The sequence below is a fragment of the Grampus griseus genome, assembly GCF_964374135.1.
Source record: "Grampus griseus genome assembly, chromosome: 13".
NCBI classification, from domain to species: domain Eukaryota; kingdom Metazoa; phylum Chordata; class Mammalia; order Artiodactyla; family Delphinidae; genus Grampus; species Grampus griseus.
Genome location: NC_139007.1, coordinates 28,834,936 through 28,854,709, shown reverse-complemented (window position 1 = coordinate 28,854,709; position 19,774 = coordinate 28,834,936). Strand labels below are relative to the sequence as shown.

At 39.3% G+C, this 19,774-nt stretch overlaps 1 protein-coding gene across 1 annotated transcript in view; it reads right to left on the bottom strand.

Annotated features, from left to right (window-relative positions):
• The window catches only part of KLHL32 (kelch like family member 32), a gene marked incomplete at its 3' end in the record, with an annotated part of 186,161 nt that overhangs the window by 21,590 nt on the left and 144,797 nt on the right, over positions 1 to 19,774 (bottom strand). The window contains exons 7-8 of the mRNA XM_082669375.1: positions 4,912 to 4,970; positions 1,580 to 1,772 (exon numbers count right to left, since the gene is read on the bottom strand). Of these exons, the coding sequence (XP_082525501.1) occupies positions 1,580 to 1,772; positions 4,912 to 4,970 (252 nt within the window). The remainder of the gene's footprint in view (positions 1 to 1,579; positions 1,773 to 4,911; positions 4,971 to 19,774) is intronic.

Genomic DNA, 19,774 nt, shown 5'->3' with positions numbered 1-19,774 from the left:
TTCCCTCTGTGGCACACTTGTATATTCCACAGGATTTCTGCCTCAACTAATCACTGTCTCCCAGTTCTCAGAGGGAAGAATTAAGCACTCTCAGAGAATGACTCTGTGTTGGGTCAGAATCCGGCCATAACACTTAATAGCCAGCCAAGTTAGTAAATACAGCATTAAATACAGCAATAATCCACATAGAACTAAGTTTTATACTATGTTGTATGCCATTAGTTTATATGGTATATTTTAGGAATGCAAAACACCTCTTGTACTACAAATGCTTTTAAGCAACTGCTTACATTTGTAATGGCTGCAACCGCAAGAAGCCAATAAAACAGCCATGCCCCTAGTGTGCCCCAAAAGAAGACAAATGACAGAAAAGATTGATAAAGTTACTACCCTTCTTTTCTTTACATACACAACAGTTTTAAGACTATATTAAAGTTCCTGAGCTGGGACCAGCCTGGGTAGTCCCTAGATACTGACACGCCAAAATGATGAAAGGTTCCTCCCCCACTTAAAAAAGAAGACAGAATAACTCACTACTACATATTCTTCCCTGGAGGCCATCAGAGAGTGAGATAGTCTCTTTTTATTGATGGGCTGACACAGGATTGACTCGGGTAATAAATAAGCTGGATCCTATAGCAGACAGAATCACAGATCGAGGGACCAAGGGGCTAAGGTACCACTTCAGCAACTTAAGAGTTAAGTGCTTGTAGGTGGGCCTCAAAGATCATTTTCGCAAAAACAGGAGCTCAATACAAAGCATCTGAACCTCTCACACTGGTTATGCCCCCACTGTGGCCTCCGTAGCGGCAGCTGTGAGTGATTGAGTGCCCACTCAGCATATTAAAGTGTCTCGAGGCAACAGTCCAGCCCACCCGTTCGAGTCTGCGATTTTCCTATTAGAGCAGCCTAGAAGGGATCTTAATCACGTAGGCCGAAAAGGGAGGACAAGTTTTCAACTTCATAAAAAAAAGTCAGGGGTAAGCTGTTCGCTGCTTTCATTTTATTCCCCTGTGGGATGAGTATGGTCCCTACCTAGTGCTACCCCGTGGTAATGCTTGGGTGGGTCTGTGTGGCCAGAAGTGCTGCCAAACCTCCATGCACGGAACATCTCTAAGGTTTTGTCTTTAGGAGAATACAGGCAGAAACGATATTTGACCCTGACAAACAATGAAGACCATTCTGCACTCGCAAGAAATAAGAGGACTAAAAGTAGTGAGAAGTAAAAAATAAATTGCTCCTGTAAAGAGTCATTACCTCTTTCAACACCCGGTTCCTCCTACTTATACCAATGTTCCTACATGAATACTGATAGACAATAATGGACCTGACACGTCTCTCTCGGCAACGTGAAAACACACACAAAGGTAACACAGGCCCTGAGAAGCCAGATGTTCAGCCACCTGATTGAGTCCGATTTTGTGAGATAAACAATGCACACCCTTCTGGGTAATAAGAGCAAGTTGTTCTACCACCATGCACTTAATATTTACAGCTGCACTACAGATATCTAAGAAAACAAGTATGGCAACTTCCTGAATCTCTGCTTTTCCCGATTTACTCAATCAAAGGTACTTGCCAGTCAACAGGTTAAAATTACAACGCGTCCACTGGTCAGCGTCCATGTTGTAGGCATCTATATGCCGCACGAGGACCCGGTCGTTATTGTAGTCTAGGTCATTGCCTCCAAGAACATAAAGCTTCCTTTGAACAGCAGCCATGGAATGGTAGACCCGCCTCTGCAGCATGGGGCTGCGGCTTATCCACTTATTCTGAGACAAAAAAAGAGAAAAAAGAAACCCAGGTGAATTCTGTTAAGTGGAGACCTCCAGGGCAGAAAACAGCAGTGCCTCATTAGTAGTGGGGACTCTAATGTTGGTCAATCACATTCTATTTGAATGTTGTTTATATACTTTGAAAGGTATGGGCTTCTTGCCTCAGAACAAGTGCAGAATAGCCCACATGTTCTAACTCTATTTGCAACTTACGTAAGGCATTTCCTCTTCCTTGGGTTGCATTTTGAATTTGTAAGGGGAGCATATGGGAATTTAGAAGTTTTCATGATTGGTTATTTCTCCCAATTGAGAGAACTTACTCCTGCAAATGACTTAAGAGTACAAGTGCATGGTTAGGTATACTGTGTATGGTGGTATAATGATAACAAAACAGGCTCTGGATCCAGAATGCCTGAGTTTATCATCTGTGTGTGACCTTGGCAATTTACTTAACCTGTGTGTGCCTGTTTCCTCATCTGTAAAACAGAGATAACAGTACCCACCTGACAAGCCTTTTGTGAAGAGTAAATGAGCTAATACACCTAAAGCATTTAGAACAATGCCTGGCACATATGTCCAATAATATGCACTTTTAAAAAGTTATTGTCGGGGCTTCCCTGGTGGCACAGTGGTTGAGAGTCCGCCTGCTGATGCAGGGGACACGGGTTCGTGAGGATCCCACATGCCGCGGTGCGGCTGGGCCCGTGAGCCATGGCCGCTGAGCCTGTGTGTCCGGAGCCTGTGCTCCGCAACGGGAGAGGCCACAACAGTGAGAGGCCCGCGTACCGCAAAAAAAAAAAAAAAAAAGATTTGATTCAGCAACAAACCCCTCACAGCCTTTAATATATTTACACTCACATCTTCAGCAGATTGGGAAAGGTTATTTCCAGGCACGTGGTTATCTGTTTTGTTAGAAGACCAATGTTCTGTGGTAACTTTAGGGAATGGTGAAACCTCTAATTTTTGGTTCTAGATCACTCTCAGGAATGAGAAAGGTATGCTCAACCCCTCTCAAATAAGGCTCCTATTTAAAATATAATGTAAAAATAGATGAAAATCAAATATGACTTTAATTTTAAATCTCAGCTAAGTAATGGTCAGGTAAGTAAACCTTACCATTTTCTTTTTACATAAACACTAAACATACAGGAAGAACACAGATTATTTCTTTTTGCAGAGAAAAATTTGGATTTCGACCAGAAAAATCGTATGATGGTTTGAATACACAGAATTTCAGTTCACAGAGCTGTAAAGGAAGAAGCAAAAAAGAAAGTTTTGTATAAATACTGGTCCATTCACTATTGGCTTATCGACTGGCTAATTTGTAATTTCTCTTTCAAAGACACACTAACATGAGAAAAAGAAAGTGGTTTGTCCAGTTTTTTAAGGCTTGGATTTATCTGCTCCCCCCTTTTTAAACATGTCATATTAAGAACCTCCTTCCAATTAAATGTATCTTTAATAAAACAGTCAAACCTTTCTTTCAGATATTCTCTTAAGAAATATCTTTAATACATTATGCATGAGTGGATTTAACTCAAGACTGATGATGCTTTCCTTAGGTGCTTTCTAAAATGAGGCAACCCATCACAGTATTAGGAATCAATGTTTCCACTAGCAGTCCAGTCCCCTGCCACAGGACTATGGATGCCATCTGGTTTGCAAAGCCTGACTGCATCCCCTGATTATATCTTTAGCTTCCTTCACTGCCGTGCCTGCCAGGTGAGCCGCCAACCGCTGCAAAGGCAAAGAAACAGAGAGGCCTGGTGGGGTCATTCCTAATAAGCTAGCGTGTGAATACTAATCAGTGCTGGGGAAGCAGAGGTCACCCCAGCCTGCCTGTTGGCAGGTAGCGATGTGCTCTGTGGCAGATGGCAGGCATTATCCACTCTCCACAAAGGCCTAGAAGAGAAATAAGCACCAGGGCTGAATGATAGAGTTATTGAGATTCTGAGCAAGATGCAAGCAGATGTGATGTTTGCCAGTACCCACCGTAAACAATATGCCAGCAGAATTTTTAAAAAGAGCATGTGTGTACAAACATGAAACAGAACTCATCTGAGAAATGTTAACACCTTCTTCCTCTTTAACCACGTGTGCACCAAACTTAAGCAACTGCAATTAATGATCCCTCTTGGGACATCCGGCCCAGGGACACGTGGTCTCTGAAACCTACAGCCTCTAATGACATCAGGAAACACTTGCAAAGACAGAAATACCTTCGCTAAACTCAGAATCAAGTAATTGTTAAAATTAAAAAATACTAAACAGACTGAGGTCACTCTGAACATATATTTGATGGCTAGTCCCAACCCAGAGTGCCAAAGCCAACCTGTTGTTTTGTGTTCCATTATCTTCAGCTGATGAAGATGAAACCTCCTAATCAAATCATTCTGGAATATTGTCAAAATCATGAAAAATACTTATATTACCAAAATCATAGAAATGACAAAATTCAGCAAACATGTGCCACAGTTACAGATACTTTGGTAGAAGGAAAAGAGAATAAAAATAGTTCTTCTTTGGGGGAAAGAAAAGTCATTAAGTGTGCATGAAAAGTGGATAGAAGGGACAGCCACCATCAAAATGCTCCCAGTGCAGGCCCAGCTCTTAGATGAAAAACATGCGCCAACTCTTCAGATACTTCTCCTTCGGATTTGTCCTACACACTGTCCTGGGATACGTTGACTATATAGAGTTAAATAAAAGTTATCACTTTATTTGGGAATAAGGAAACCATAAGCATGTTCCCCTCCTAGAATGACAGGCCTTCTAAAAGGATGTGGCAACAGGACAATCCAGTTCCTTTCTCATGATGCCTCAATGATGAACAGCCACTTGAGATACATGGTAATAAAGGCATTTAACTCATCAATATATTTTCCCTTTTTCCTACATTATGCAAAACTCTGAAAAAGTTGAGCATTGAGTATAGCATAAAACAAGAGCTGAAATTCTGTGTTTTGTGAGAAAAAAAAAAGGCAACCAAAAAGTTTAACCAGATGCTTCCTTTTGTCTATGTAAGTTTAAGTTGCATGTGTGTGTACAGACTTGGCATTCCAACTCCTAATTACTGTAGCAATCTTTAAAAATTCATTTTAATTAAGGTAATGAGCTTCTCTTATATGAGTCTTACCTGGTTAGGTTCATATACCATTAGTCTGTTCTGATATTGTGCCGTGTTAGTTACTCCACCTGTAATGGATTAACACGTGTTAGGCTTTCATGAATAAGAAATGGGATATTCCAACATGAGAATGAGATACAATTAAAGGAAAATTAGCTACTGCTGAGGGTCTGTTTGTATACCCTCGTGGTGAACCCACGACATAATTAAGAAGCTTATTGTTGAAGCAGTTGCATTTTCAAGAAACATTTCAGAAGCGATCCAGCTGAGAGCAAGCAACAAGTATGCTGAGATTTCCAGGAGGCCCCCAATTTTGTCAAGCTGCTCTGCATGGCCAGAATGAAGGGCGAAGTATGGTGAGGGAGTGGGAGCAAGCATAGCGCACTTAGACAACTCTCTGTACAGGTTATGCTGGGGCAGAGTTATATGGAAAAGTCTTGTGCTTAGCTACCTTGGTAATTTTACAGCTCTAGTCTTATGTGCACTAACCTAGTGATATCTTGATGTCTCTTTGGAAGACCCATATCTAAGAAAATATATTACTTATCAGAAGAGATCTAGAGCCAGTGCTGTCCAACAGAATATAATAAGAACTGCAAACAGGAGTTACATATGCCATTTTAAACTTCCCAGTGGTCACATTAAGAAGTAGTGCTCCCGGGCTTCCCTAGTGGCGCAGTGGTTGAGAGTCCGCCTGCCGATGCAGGGGACACGGGTTCGTGCCCCGGTCCGGGAAGATCCCACATGCCACAGAGCTGCTGGGCCCGTGAGCCATGGCCGCTGAGCCTGCGCGTCCGGAGCCTGTGCTCCGCAACGGGAGAGGCCGCAACAGTGAGAGGCCCGCGTACCGCAAAAAAAAAAAAAAAAAAAAAGTAGTGCTCCCTTATCTGTGGGGGACACATTCCAAGGCCTGCAGTAGATGCCTTAAAGTGTGGATAGTACCAAACATATATATATTTTGTTTTTTCCTATACATACATACCTATGATAAAGTTTAATGTATAAATTAGGCACAGTTAGAGATTAACAACAATAACTAATAATGAATTTGAACAATTATAACCATGTACTCTAACAGAAGTTATGTAAATGTGGTCTCTCTCTCAAAATACCTTACTGTATTGTACTCCTCCTTCTTCTGGTGATGACGTAGATGATAACCTACTTGATGATATGAAGTGAGGGGAATGACATAAGCATTGTGACATATCATCAGGCAACTACTGACCTTCTGACAGTACATCAGAGGAAGGATCATCTGCTTCAGGTGACCCTGGGTCATGGAGCCATGATGATGTCAATGGTTAAATGTCAAAAGCGGACCATGTCAATGTTTGGGGATCTGGAGCATGATGGAGTAGAATGGCACGAGACTTCATCATGCTATTCAGGACAGTGCACAATTTAAAACTTCCGAACTGTTTACTTAGGGAATTTTCCATTTAATATTTCCAGACCATGTTTGATTGTGGGTAACTAAAACCACAGAAAGCAAAACTGCAGATAAGGGTGAACTGCTGTGTAGCCAAAGTATTACCATTTCAACATAAAATTAATAAAAACTTATTGAGCTATTTTATATTCTTTCTTTCATACTGAGTCCTCAAAGTCCTGTGCATTTTTGACACAGAACAAGTCAATCCAGATTAGCCACACTTCAAGTGCTCAATAAGGTAATGAGCTTTTCTTATATGAGTCTTACCTGGCTACCAGCTACCATATTGGACAGCGCAGATAACAGCTGCTGTTATTCTCAACTTTTTTGAAGCCCTCTTGACAACAGCTTAGATCCAAAAGACTTGAGACCTTCTGCTAGACCAAGAACCACTAAAATCCTATCACAATTCTAGCTAAGATTCTCCCATTTGTCCTCATACTTCTTTTCACATTTGGGGTGTACACTGAGACCTGTAAAACCTAGAAATTATTGATTCTACTTTAATTTTTATGACCAAATGGAAAAACTATAAAACAACACATAAAAGAGCACAGTAAGAAAATAACACTAGTAGATATTAAATATTAGGTAGTAAAATAACAGAAATATGGGAACCCCCCCAAAAAATCTATCTTTAGAAATATTGCCCTATACAGAGTTCTAGATGCTAGCGTAAAATGAATAACATTCTTATTTTAATAAGTATCACAAAGGAGCAACTCATTTTGCAATAAAGATCTAAAATTGAGCCAAACTATAAGTTTCATAGGGAAATTTTTTGATTTTAAAAAATGTGTACTGGGGCAGGATCAAGAAAGCAGAGTAGGAAGATCCTGAGCTTACCTCCTCCCACAAACACACCAGAACGGTAACTACAAATCTCTGAGAATGACCTGAAGACTAGCAGAACAGATTTTCTGCAACTAAGGATGTTGAGATGAGAAGCAGGGACACAGATGTAGCCTAGTCAGAACCCACACACTGGGTACAGCAACCACAAGTGGGAGGGATATCACAGCCACAGTGGTGGTAGCCCCTGATGAGCAAGGAGTCTGAGCCCCACATTGGGATTCCCAGCCCAGAGGACCTGCACCAGGAAACAAGCCCCAATAATGTGCAGCTTTGAAAAACAGTGAGGATTATATTCAGGAGAGCCAGAGGGATGTGGGAAACCGAGACTGCTCTTGAAGGGCTTGGACACAAACTCACTCACTCCAAGTCCCAGTGCAAAGGCAGCAGCTTGAAAAGTACCTGGGCCATATGAGAAGGAGATTCACTGACTAATTTTAGGGCATGTGCCAAAGGAGCAACAATCTGGTGGAACTTTCTCTAGGGACAGAAGTGCTGGCAGGCATCTTTTTACTTTCCTTCCACCTAGCTGGCCCAGCACAGGTGGGCACCATTTTTGTCACGCTCAGTCAACCTAGCTAACACCAACCACCCTGCCCCAGCATCCCTTGAGGATCAGCCCTGCCCAACCGGCCTGTCTCAGCTGGCCCCTCCAAAGCAGCTCCTGCCTCACCCTATCAAGTGAGCTGCTCCATCCAGCACTGACCGGTGTCTCACCAAGGTATCTGCCACACTGGAGACCAGTCCCATAAACAGTGCACCTGTAACAGTCATGGCCAGGCCTTGCAGCCACTCATGCTGGGGGCCAGCCCCATCCACCAGCACACCTGCACCAATCACAGCCCAAACAAAACAGGAAGGCACAGCTATCCCACACAGGGGAAACCCCTAGAGTTCCTGGCTTGGGTAAGCAGGGGAGATTGCACCACTGAACCCCATAGGACACCTACATAAGGCCACTCTTTCAAACGGAGAGACCTAGCTAATATACCTAATACAAAGAAACAACCACAGAGAGTTAGGCAAAACGAAGAGAGCCTTCCAAACAAAAGAACAAGACAAATCCTCAGAAAAACAACTAAACAATATGGAGATAAGCAAATTACCAGATAAAGAGTTCAAAGGAATAGCCAAAATGATGCTCACCAAACTGAGAAGAATGGAGGAACACAATGAGAACTTTCAACAAAGAGAAAATGTAAAACAGAACCAATCAGAACTGAAGAATACAATAACTGAAATGAAAAATACACCAGAGGGAACCAACAGCAGATGCAGAAGAATGGATCAACCAACTGGAAGACAGGGTAGTGGAAATCATCCAATCAGAACACCAAAAAGAAAAGAGTTTAAGGGACCTCTGGAACAACATCAAGCTTACTAAAATTCACAACAAAGGGGTCCCAGAAGGAGAAAAGAGAGAAATGGGGACAGGAAACCTATTTGACGAAATAATGGTTAAAAAACTTCCCTAACCTGATGAAGGAAACAGACATCCAAGTCCATGAAGTACAGAGTCCCAAACAAGATGAAACCGAAGAGACCCACACCAAGACACATTACAATTAAAATGTCAAAAGTTAAAGAGAAGATATTAAAAGCATCAAGAGAAAAACAACTAGTTACTTACAAGGGAACCCCCATAAGATAATGAGCTGAGTTTTCAGGAGAAAATTTATAGTCCAGAAGCAACTGGCACAATATATTCAAAGTACTGAAAGGAAAAAAACGTACAACCAAGAAGACACTACCTGGCAAGTTTATCTTTCAGAATTGAAGTAATATCTTTCAGAACTGAAGAGTTTACTACACAAATAAAAGCTAAAGGAGGGCTTCCCTGGTGGCGCAGTGGTTGAGAGTCCGCCTGCCGATGCAGGGGACACGGATTCGTGCCCCGGTCCGGGAAGATCCCACATGCTGCGGAGCGGCTGGGCCCGTGAGCCATGGCCACTGAGCCTGCACGTCCAGAGCCTGTGCTCTGCAGCGGGAGAGCCCACAACAGTGAGAGGCCCGTGTACCACAAAAAAAAAAAAGCTAAAGGAGTTCTTCACCACTAAACCAACATTACAAGAAAGGTTAAGGGAATTTCTTCAAGCAAAAAAGAAAAGGCCATAACTAGAAACAAGAAAATTATGAAAGAAAAAATCTCACTGGTAAAAGCAAACATACAGTAAAGGTGGATAAGAACCACCTACAAAGCTAGTATGAAGGTTAAAAGACAAAAGTAGTGAAATCATCTATATCTAAAATAATTAGTTAAGTGATACACAAAATAAAAAGATGTAAAAGATAACATCAAAAACATAAAATGTGGAGGATGGACAAAAATGCAGTGCTTTTAGAATGCACTCTAACTTAAGTGACCATTAATTTAAACAGCTATAAACATAGATCGTTACTACAGGAACCTCATGGTAACCAAAAACCAAAAACCTATAACAAATACACAAAAAATAAAAAGAAAGGAAAGCAAACATATTACTAAAGAAAGTCACAAGGGAAGAGAACACAGAAGAAGAAAGAAGAGGGAAGAACTATAAAAACACCCAGAAAAAAATTAGCAAAATAGCAATAAGTGCATATCTATCAATAATCACTTCAAATGTAAAGAGACTAAGTGATCCAATCAAAAGAGGGTAGCTGAATGAATTAAAAAAAATAAGATATATATATACACACACACAAACACACACACACACACACACACAACCTATAGGAGAATCACTCCAGATCTAAACACAGACACAGACTAAAAGTGAAGGGATGGAATAACATACTCCATGTAAATGGAAATCAAAGAAAATTGGGATAGCAATACTTATATCATACAAAATAGACTTTAAAACAAAGACTGCAACAAGAGACAAAAAAGGTGTTATGTAATAATAAAGGCATCAATCCAACAAGAGCATATGACACATAAATATTTATGCACCCAACATAGGAGCACCTAAATACATAAAGCAAATATTAACATACATGAAGGAGATATTGACAGTAATACAATAGTAGGGGACTTTAACACCCCACTTGCATCAATGGATAGATGATCTAGACAGAAAATCAGTAAGGAAATATTGCCCTTAAATGACACATGAGGCCATACAGCCTTAACAGATATACAGAACCTTTCATCCAAAACCAGCAGAATACAGATTCTTTTCAAGGGCACATGGATCATTCTTCAGGATTAATCACATTAGTCCACAAAAAAGTCTCAATAAATTTAAGGAGATTTAAATCATTATCAAGCTACTTTTCTGACCAACAACAGTATGAAACTAGAAATCAATTATAAGAAGAAAACTGGAAAAAACACAAACACGCAATAGATGAAGAAAAAGAATTTGACAAAATTCAACATCGATTTATGTTAAACACTCTCACAACAGAGTGGGTATAGAGGGAACATACTTCACTGTAAAAAGGACCACATATGACAAACCCACAGCTAACATAACTCCAAGGTAAAAAGCTGAAATATTTTCCTCTAAGATCAGGGAGAAGATAAGGATGCCCACTCTTGCCACTGTTATTTAACACAGTATTAGAAATCCTAGCACTAGCAATGAGGGAGGGGAGAGAGGAGGCATTCAAATTGGAAAGGAATAGGTAAAACTGTCACTATTTGCAGGTGACACGATACTTATATACAGAAAATCTTAAAGGCTCCAACCAAAACACTATTAGAACTAATAAATGACTTCAGTAAATTTGCAGGATACAAAATTCACATACATAAATCTTCTGCATCTATGTACACTAATAACAAACTATCAGAAAAAGAAATAAAGAAAATCCCATTTTCAACTGCATCAAAAAGAATAAAATACTTAGGAATAAATTTAACCAAGGAGAAAAACACCTGTACTTCTGATAACTATAAGATACTGATGAAAGAAAATGAAGATAACACAAATAAATGGAAAGACATACCATATTTACTCATGGATAAGAAGAATTAATATTGTTAAAATGTCCATACTACCCAAAGCAATCTACAAATTCAATGCAATCCCTATCAAAATACCAATGGTGACTCCCTCTTGCGAGAGCACCAGAATCACAACTAACTGCTGAACAATCATCGACAGGAAGACACTGGAACTCACCAAAAAAGATACCCCACATCCAAAGACAAAGGAGAAGCTGCAATGAGACAGTAGGAGGGGCGCAATCACAATAATATCAAATCCCATAAATGCTGGGTGGGTGACTCACAAACTGGAGAACACTTATACCACAGAAGTCCACCCACTGGAGTGAAGGTTCTGAGCCCCATATCAGGCTTCCCAACCTGGGGGTCCAGGAATGGGAGGAGGAATTGCAAGAGAATCAGACTTTGAAGGTTAGCGGGATTTGATTGCAGGACTAAGACAGGACTGCAGTAAACAAAGACTCTACTCTTGGAGGGTACACACAAAGTAGTGTGTGCATCAGGACCCAGGGAAAGGAGCAGTGACCCCACAGGAGACTGAACCAGACCTACCTGCTAGTTTTGGAGGGTCTCTTGCAGAGGCGGGGGGTGGCTGTGTCTAACCGTGGGGACAAGGACACTGGCAGCAGAAGTTCTGGGACGTACTCCTTGGCATGAGCCCTCCCAGATTCCACCATTAGCCCCAACAAAGATCTGGGTAGTCTCCAGTGCTGGGTCACCTCAGGCCAAACAACCAGGAAGGAGGGAAGCCAGTCCCACCCATCAGCAAACAAGCTGATTAAAGTTTTACTGAGCTCTGCCCACCAGAGCAACAGCCAGCTCTACCCACCACCAGTCCCTCCCATCAGGAAGCTTGCACAAGCCTCTTAGATAGCCTCATCCACCAGAGGGCAGACAGCAGAAGCAAGACGAACTACAATTCTGCAGCCTGGGGAAGGAAAAGCACATTCACAGAAAGATAGACAAAATGAAAAGGCAGAGGGCTATGTACCAGATAAAGGAACAAGATAAAACCCCAGAAAAACAACTAAATGAAGTGGAGATAGGCAACCTTCCAGAAAAAGAATTCAGAATAATGACAGTGAAATGATTCAGGACCTAGGAAAAAGAATGGAGGCAAAGATCGGGAAGATGCAAGAAATGTTTAACAAAGACCTAGAAGAATTAAAGAACAAACACCTAGAAGAATTAAAGAACAAACTAACAGAGATGAACAAAACAATAACTGAAATGAAAAATACACTAGAAAGAGTCAATAGCAGAATAACTGGGGCAGAACAACAGATAAGTGACCTGGAAGACAGAATGGTGGAATTCACTGCCACGGAACAGAATAAAGAAAAAAGAATGAAACGAAATGAAGACAGCCTAAGAGACCTCTGGGACAACATTAAACGCAACAACATTTGCATTATAGGGGTCCCAGAAGGAGAAGAGAGAAAGGACCTGAGAAAATATTTGAAGAGATTATAGTCGAAAACTTCCCTAATGTGAGAAAGGAAGTAGCCACCCAAGTCCAGGAAGCACAGAGAGTCCCAGGCAGGATAAACCCAAGGAGAAACACGCAGAGACACACAGTAATCAAATAGACAAAAATTAAAGACAGAAAAATTATTGAAAGCAACAAGGGAAAAACGACAAATAATATACAAGGGAACTCCCATAAGGTTAACAGCTGATTTCTCAGAAGAAACTCTACAAGCCAGAAGGCAGTTGCACGATATATTTAAAGTGATGAAAGGGAAGAACCTACAACCAAGATTACCCTACCCGGCAAGGATCGCATTCAAATTCGAGAGAGAAATCAAAAGCTTTACAGACAAGCAAAAGCCAAGAGAATTCAGCACCACCAAACCATCTCTACAACAAACGCTAAAGGAACTTCTCTAAGTGGGTAACACAAGAGAAGAAAAGGACCTACAAAAACAAACCCAAAACAATTAAGAAAATGGTAAAAGGAACATACATATCGATAATTACCTTAAATGTGAATGGATTAAATGCTCCAACCAAAAGACACAGGCTCGCTGAATGGATACAAAAACAAGACCCATATATATGCTGTCTACAAGAGACCCACTTCAGACCTAGGGACACATACAGACTGAAATTGAGGGGATGGAAAAAGATATTCCATGCAAATGGAAATCAAAAGAAAGCTGGAGTAGCAATACTCATATCACATAAAATAGACTTTAAAATAAACAATGTTACAAGAGACAAGGAAGGACACTACATAATGATCAAGCAATCAATCCAAGAAGAAGATATAACAATTATACATATATATGCACACAACATAGGAGCACCTCGATACATAAGGCAACTGCTAACAGCTATAAAAGAGGAAATTGACAGTAACTCAGTCACAGTGGGGAACTTTAACACCTCACTTACACCAATGGACAGATCATCCAGAAAGAAAATAAGGAAACACAAGCTTTAAATGACACAATACACCAGATAGATCTAACTGACATTTATAAGACATTCCATCCAAAAACAGCAGATTACACTATCTTCTCAAGTGCACATGGAACATTCTCCATTATAGATTACATATTGGGTCACAAATCAAGACTCGGTAAACTTAAGAAAATTGAGATCATATCAAGCATCTTCTCGGACCATAACCCTATAAGATTAGAAATCAATTACAGGGAAAAAAACATTAAAAACGCAAACACCTGGAGGCTAAACAATACGTTACTAAATAACCAAGAGATCACTGAAGAAATCAAAGAGGAAATCAAAAAATAACTAGAGACAAATTATGATGAAAACAGGATGATCCAAAACCTATGGGATGCAGCAAAAGCAGTTCTAAGAGTGACGTTTATAGCAATACAAGCCTACCTCAAGAAACAAGAAAAATCTCAAATAAACAATCTAACCTTACAACACCCAAAGGAACTAGAGAAAGAAGAACAAACAAAACTCAAAATTACTAGAAGGAAAGAAATCATAAAGATCAGAGCAGAAATAAATGAAACAGAAACAAAGAAAACAATAGCAAAGGTCAAAAAAACTAAAAGCTGGTTCTTTAAGAAGATAAACAAAATTGATAAACCTTTAGCCAGACTCATCAATAAAAAGAGGGAGAGGACTCAAATCAATAAAATTAGAATGAAAAAGGAGCAGTTACAATGGATACCGCAGAAATACAAAGCATCCTACGACACTACTACAAGCAACTCTGTGCCAATAAACTGGACAACCTGGAAGAAATGGACAAATTCTTTGAAAGGCATAACCTTCCAAGACTGAACCAGGAAGAAGTAGAAAATATGAACAGACCAATCACAACTAATGAAATTGAAACTGGGATTAAATATCTTCCAACAAACAAAAGTCCAGGACCAGATGGCTTCATAGGTGAATTGTATCAAACATTTAGAGAAGAGCTAACACCCATCCTTCTCAAACTCTTCCAAAAATTTTCAGAGGAAGGAACACTCCTCTGCAAACTCATTCTATGAGGCCACCATCACCCTGATACCAAAACCAGACAAAGATACTACAAAAAAAGAAAATTACAGACCAATATCACTGATGAATATAGATGCAAAAATCCTCAACAAAGTACTAGCAAACAGAATCCAACAACACAGTAAAAGGATAATACACCATGATCAAGTGGGATTTATCCCAGGGATATAAGGATTCTTCAATATATGCAAATCAATCAATGTGATACACCATATAAGAAATTGAAGAATAAAAACAATATGATCATCTCAATAGATGCAGAAAAAAGCTTTTGACAAAATTCAACACCCATTTGTGATAAAAAAAAAAAAACTCTACAGAAAGTGGGCACAGAGGGAACCTACCTCAACATAATAAAGGCCATAGATGACAAACCCACAACAAACATCACTCTCAATGGTGAAAAACTGAAAGCATTTCCTCTAACATTAAGACAAGAATGTCCACTCTCGCCACTGTTATTCAACATAGTTTTGGAAGTCCTAGCCATGGCAATCAGAGAAGAAAAACAAATAAAAGGAAAACAAATTGGAAAAGAAGAAGTAAAACTGTCACTATTTGCAGATGACATGATACTGTACATAGAGAATCCTAAAGATGCCATGAGAAAACTACTAGAGCTAATCAATGAATTTGGTAAAGTTGCAGGATACAAAATTAATGCACAGAAATCTCTTGCATTCCTATACACTAAAAACAAAAGACCAGAAAGTGAAATTAAGGAAACAATCCCATTCACCATTGCAACAAAAAGAATAAAATACCTAGGAATAAACCCTCCTAAGGAGGTAAAAGACATGTACTCAGAAAACTATAAGACACTGATGAAGGAAATCAAAAATGACACAAACAGATAGAGAGATATACCATGTTTTGGGATTGGAAGAATCAATATTGTGAAAATGACATATTACCCCAAGCAATCTACAGATTCAATGCAATCCCTATCAAATTACCAGTGGCATTTTTTACAGAAGTAGAACAAAAAATCTTAAAATTTGTATGGAGACACAGAAGACCCTGAATAGCCAAAGCAGTCTTTTTTAAAAAAAAAATAAATTTATTTATTTTTGGCTGTGTTGGGTCTTTGTTGCTGCGCACGGGCTCTTCTCTAGTTGTGGCGAGTGGGGGGGCTACTCTTCATTGCGGTGCACAGGTTTCTCATTGCAGTGGCTTCTCTTGTTGCGGAGCCTGCAGCTCTAGGTGTGCAGTCTTCAGTAGTTGGGGCTCACGGGCTCCAGAGTGCAGCCTCAGTAGTTGTGGTGCACGGGCTTAGTTGCTCCATGGCATGTGGGATCTTTCCAGACCAGGGCTCAAACCCATGTCCCCTGCATTGGCAGGCAGATTCTCAACCACTGTGCCATCAGGGAAGCCCATCCAAAGCAGTCTTGAGGGAAAAAAACATAGCTGGAGGAATCAGACTCCCTGACTTCAGGCCACACTACAAAGCTACAGTAATCAAGACAATATGGTACTTGCACGAAAACAGAAATATAGATCAATGGAACAGGATAGAAAACCCAGAGATAAACCCACGCACCTATGGTCAACTAGTCTATGACAGGAGGCATAGGATATACAATGGAGAAAAGACAGTCTCTTCAATAAGTGGTGCTGGGAAAACTGGACAGCTACATATAAGAGAATGAAATGAGAACATTCCCTAACACTGTACACAAAAATAAACTCAAAATGCATTAGAGACCTAAATGTAAGACCAGACACTATAAAACTCTTAGAGGAAAACATATGCAGAACACTCTTTGACATAAATCACATCAAGATCTTTTTTGATCCACCTCCTAGAGTAATGGAAATACAAACAAAAATAAACAAATGGGACCTAATGAAACTTAAAAGCTTTTGCAAAGCAAAGGAAACTACAAACAAGACTAAAAGACAACCCTCAGAATGAGAGAAAATATTTGCAAACGAATCAAAGGACAAAGGATTAATCTCCAAAATATATAAACAGCTCATGCAGCTCAATATTAAAAAAAGAAATAACCCAATCAAAAAATGGGCAGAAGACCTAATCAGACATTTTTCTAAAGAAGACATACAGATGGCCAAGAAGCACATGAAAAGCTGCCCAACATCACTAATTATTAGGGAAATGCAGATCAAAACCACAATGAGGTATCACCTCACACCAGTTAGAATGGGCATCATCAGAAAATCTACAAACAACAAATGGTGGAGAGGGTGTGGAGAAAAGGGAACCCTCTTGCACTTTTGGTGGTAATGTAAATTGATACAGCCACTGTGGAGAACAGTATGGAGGTTCCTTAAAAAACTAAAAATAGAATTACCATATGACCCAGCAATCCTACTACTGGGCATATACCCAGAGAAAACCGTAATTCAAAAAGACACATGCACCCCAATGTTCATTGCAGCACTCTTTACAATAGCCAGGTCATGGAAGCAACCTAAATGCCCATCGACAGACGAATGGACAAAGAAGATGTGGTATATTATATACAATGGAATATTACTCCACCATAAAAAGGAATGAAATTGGGTCATTTTTAGAGATGTGGATGAATCTAGAAACTGTCATACAGAGTGAAGTAAGTCAGAAAGAGAAAAACAAATATCGTATATTAACGCATATATGTGGAACCTAGAAAAATGGTACAGATGAACCAGTTTGCAGGACAGAAACAGAGACAGAGATGTAGAGAACAAACGTATAGACACCAAGGGGGGAAAGTGGTGGTGGTGGTAGGGGTGTGTGTGTGATGAATTGGGAGATTGGGATTGACATGTATACACTAATATGTATAAAATGGATAACTAATAAGGACCTGCTGTATAAAAAAATAAATTAAATAAAATTCAAAAGAAAGAAAGAAAAAGAAACAAAATACCAATGACAGTTTTTATAGAACTGGAATAAATAATCCTAAAATTTGTAACAAACCACAAAAGATCCCAAATAGCCAAAGCAATCTTAAGAAAGGAGAACAAAGCTGGAGGTATCACACTCCCTAATTTCAAACTGTACTACACAGCTATAGTTATCAAAACTGTATGGCACTGGCATAAAAACAGACACATAGATCAATGGAACAAAATAGAGAGCCCAGAAAGAAAGCCATGCTTCTTTTGTCAATTAATCTATCAAAAAGAAGCTAGAAATATACTTTGGGTAAATCACAGTCTCATTGATAAATGGTGTTGGTAAAATTGGACAGGTACATGCAAAAGAACGAAACTAGACCACTTTCTTACACCACACACAAAAGTAAACGCAAAGTGGATTAAAGGCTTAAATGTAAGACCTGAAACCATAAGAACTCCTAGAAGAAAACATAGGCAATACACTCTTTGATATCACTCTTAGCAATATTTTTGAATTTGCCTCTCCAGTCAATGTAAACAAAAGCAAAAAAAAAAAACAAAACAAATGGGACTATATCAAACTAAAAAGCTTTTTCACAGCAAGGAAAATCATCAACAAAACAAAAAGGCAGCCTCCTGAATGGAAGAAGATATTTGCAAATGATACATCCCATAAGGGGTTAATATTCAAAATATATAAATAACTCACACAACTTAATATCAAAAAATAGACAATCTGATTGAAAAATGAGCAGACGACCTGAAAAGATATTTTTCTAAGGAAGAAATACAGATGGCCAACAGACACATGAAAAGATGCTCAACATCACTAATCAACAGGGAAATGAATCAAAACCACCTCACACATGTCAAAATGGCTATTACCAAAAAGACAAGAAATAACAAGTGTTGTCAAGGATATAGAAAAAGGGGACTTTTGTGCACTGTTGGTGGGAATTTAGGTTGTTGCAGCCACTATGGAGAACAGTATGGAAATTCCTCAATAAATTAAAAACAGAACTACCTTATCATCCAGCAATTCCATTTCTGGGTATTTATCCAAAGAAAATGAAAACACTAATTCAAAAAGACATATGCACCCCTATGTTTATGTTCATTGCAGCATTATTTACAACAGCCAACATATGGAAGAAACCTAAGTGTCCACTGATGGATGAATGAATAAGGAAGATGTGATATATGTAATGGAATATTACTCAGCCATAAAAAAGAATGAAATCCTTATATTTGTGACAACACAGTTGGATCTAGAGGGTATTATGCTAAGGAAAATAGTCAGACCAAGAAAGACAAATACTGTATGATTTCACTTATATGTAGAATCTAAAAAACAAATCAAACGAACAAACAAAACAAAACAAACAGTTTCATAGGTACAGAGAACTGGTGGTCACCAGAGGGAAAAGGGGTGAAGGATTGGGTGAAATAGGTGAAGGGGATTATGAGGTACAAAATTCCAGTTATAAAATAAATAAGTCATGGGGATGTAATGTACAGTATAGGGAATACAGCCAACAATACTGCAATAACTTTGTATGGTGACAGTTACTAAACTTACCATGGTGCTCATGGTAATGTATATAAATGTTGAATCAATATGTTGTAAAACCTGAAATTACCATAGTATTATATGTCAAATGTACTTCAACTAGAAAATTAAAATAAAAAAATTAAAAATAACTTTAAAATGTGTACTATTATAATATTGACCAAGGTGGCCTTAACATTCCTCTCAGCTTAACTGAACTTTAGACAGGCTTCTTCCTGTCTCTGGCCCCTGACCTCCCTTTACTTACAGCATTTATTTTTTAAAAACTTGCAAATTCGTTCTCTCTGCCTCTTTGAGATATAAATCATTTAAGAAGCTCCTTGCAAGTTTTACAACCCAGGAATATCTTCCTCAAAGACCTGGGAGCCATGCCATTGAGATGTTATCATCAAGGAAGAGAATGCTCCTATCTCCCAGTTTCTGTGGAGGCTAGAAGCCTAACTCCGATGGGTACAAATCAGCAAACACAAATGGCCTAACCACAGAGAAAAACATTTACAAACTTAGGGTAACTGAACGTGCTCAACGCATCACACTGATCAACCTTCTTCCAAAAGTACTTCAGTATATTTCTACCAGCTCACCCCAGTGCTTAAAAACCCTATTGTTTTTCAGAGGAGTTGATTTCAAACTGCATTCTGGTCTCTCTCCCCTAGTGCAATAGTCTTGAATAAAGTCTTCCTTGTCAGTTTAACTGTGTCCACTATAATTTTTGCTTTGGCAATTCAAATACTTTGAATGG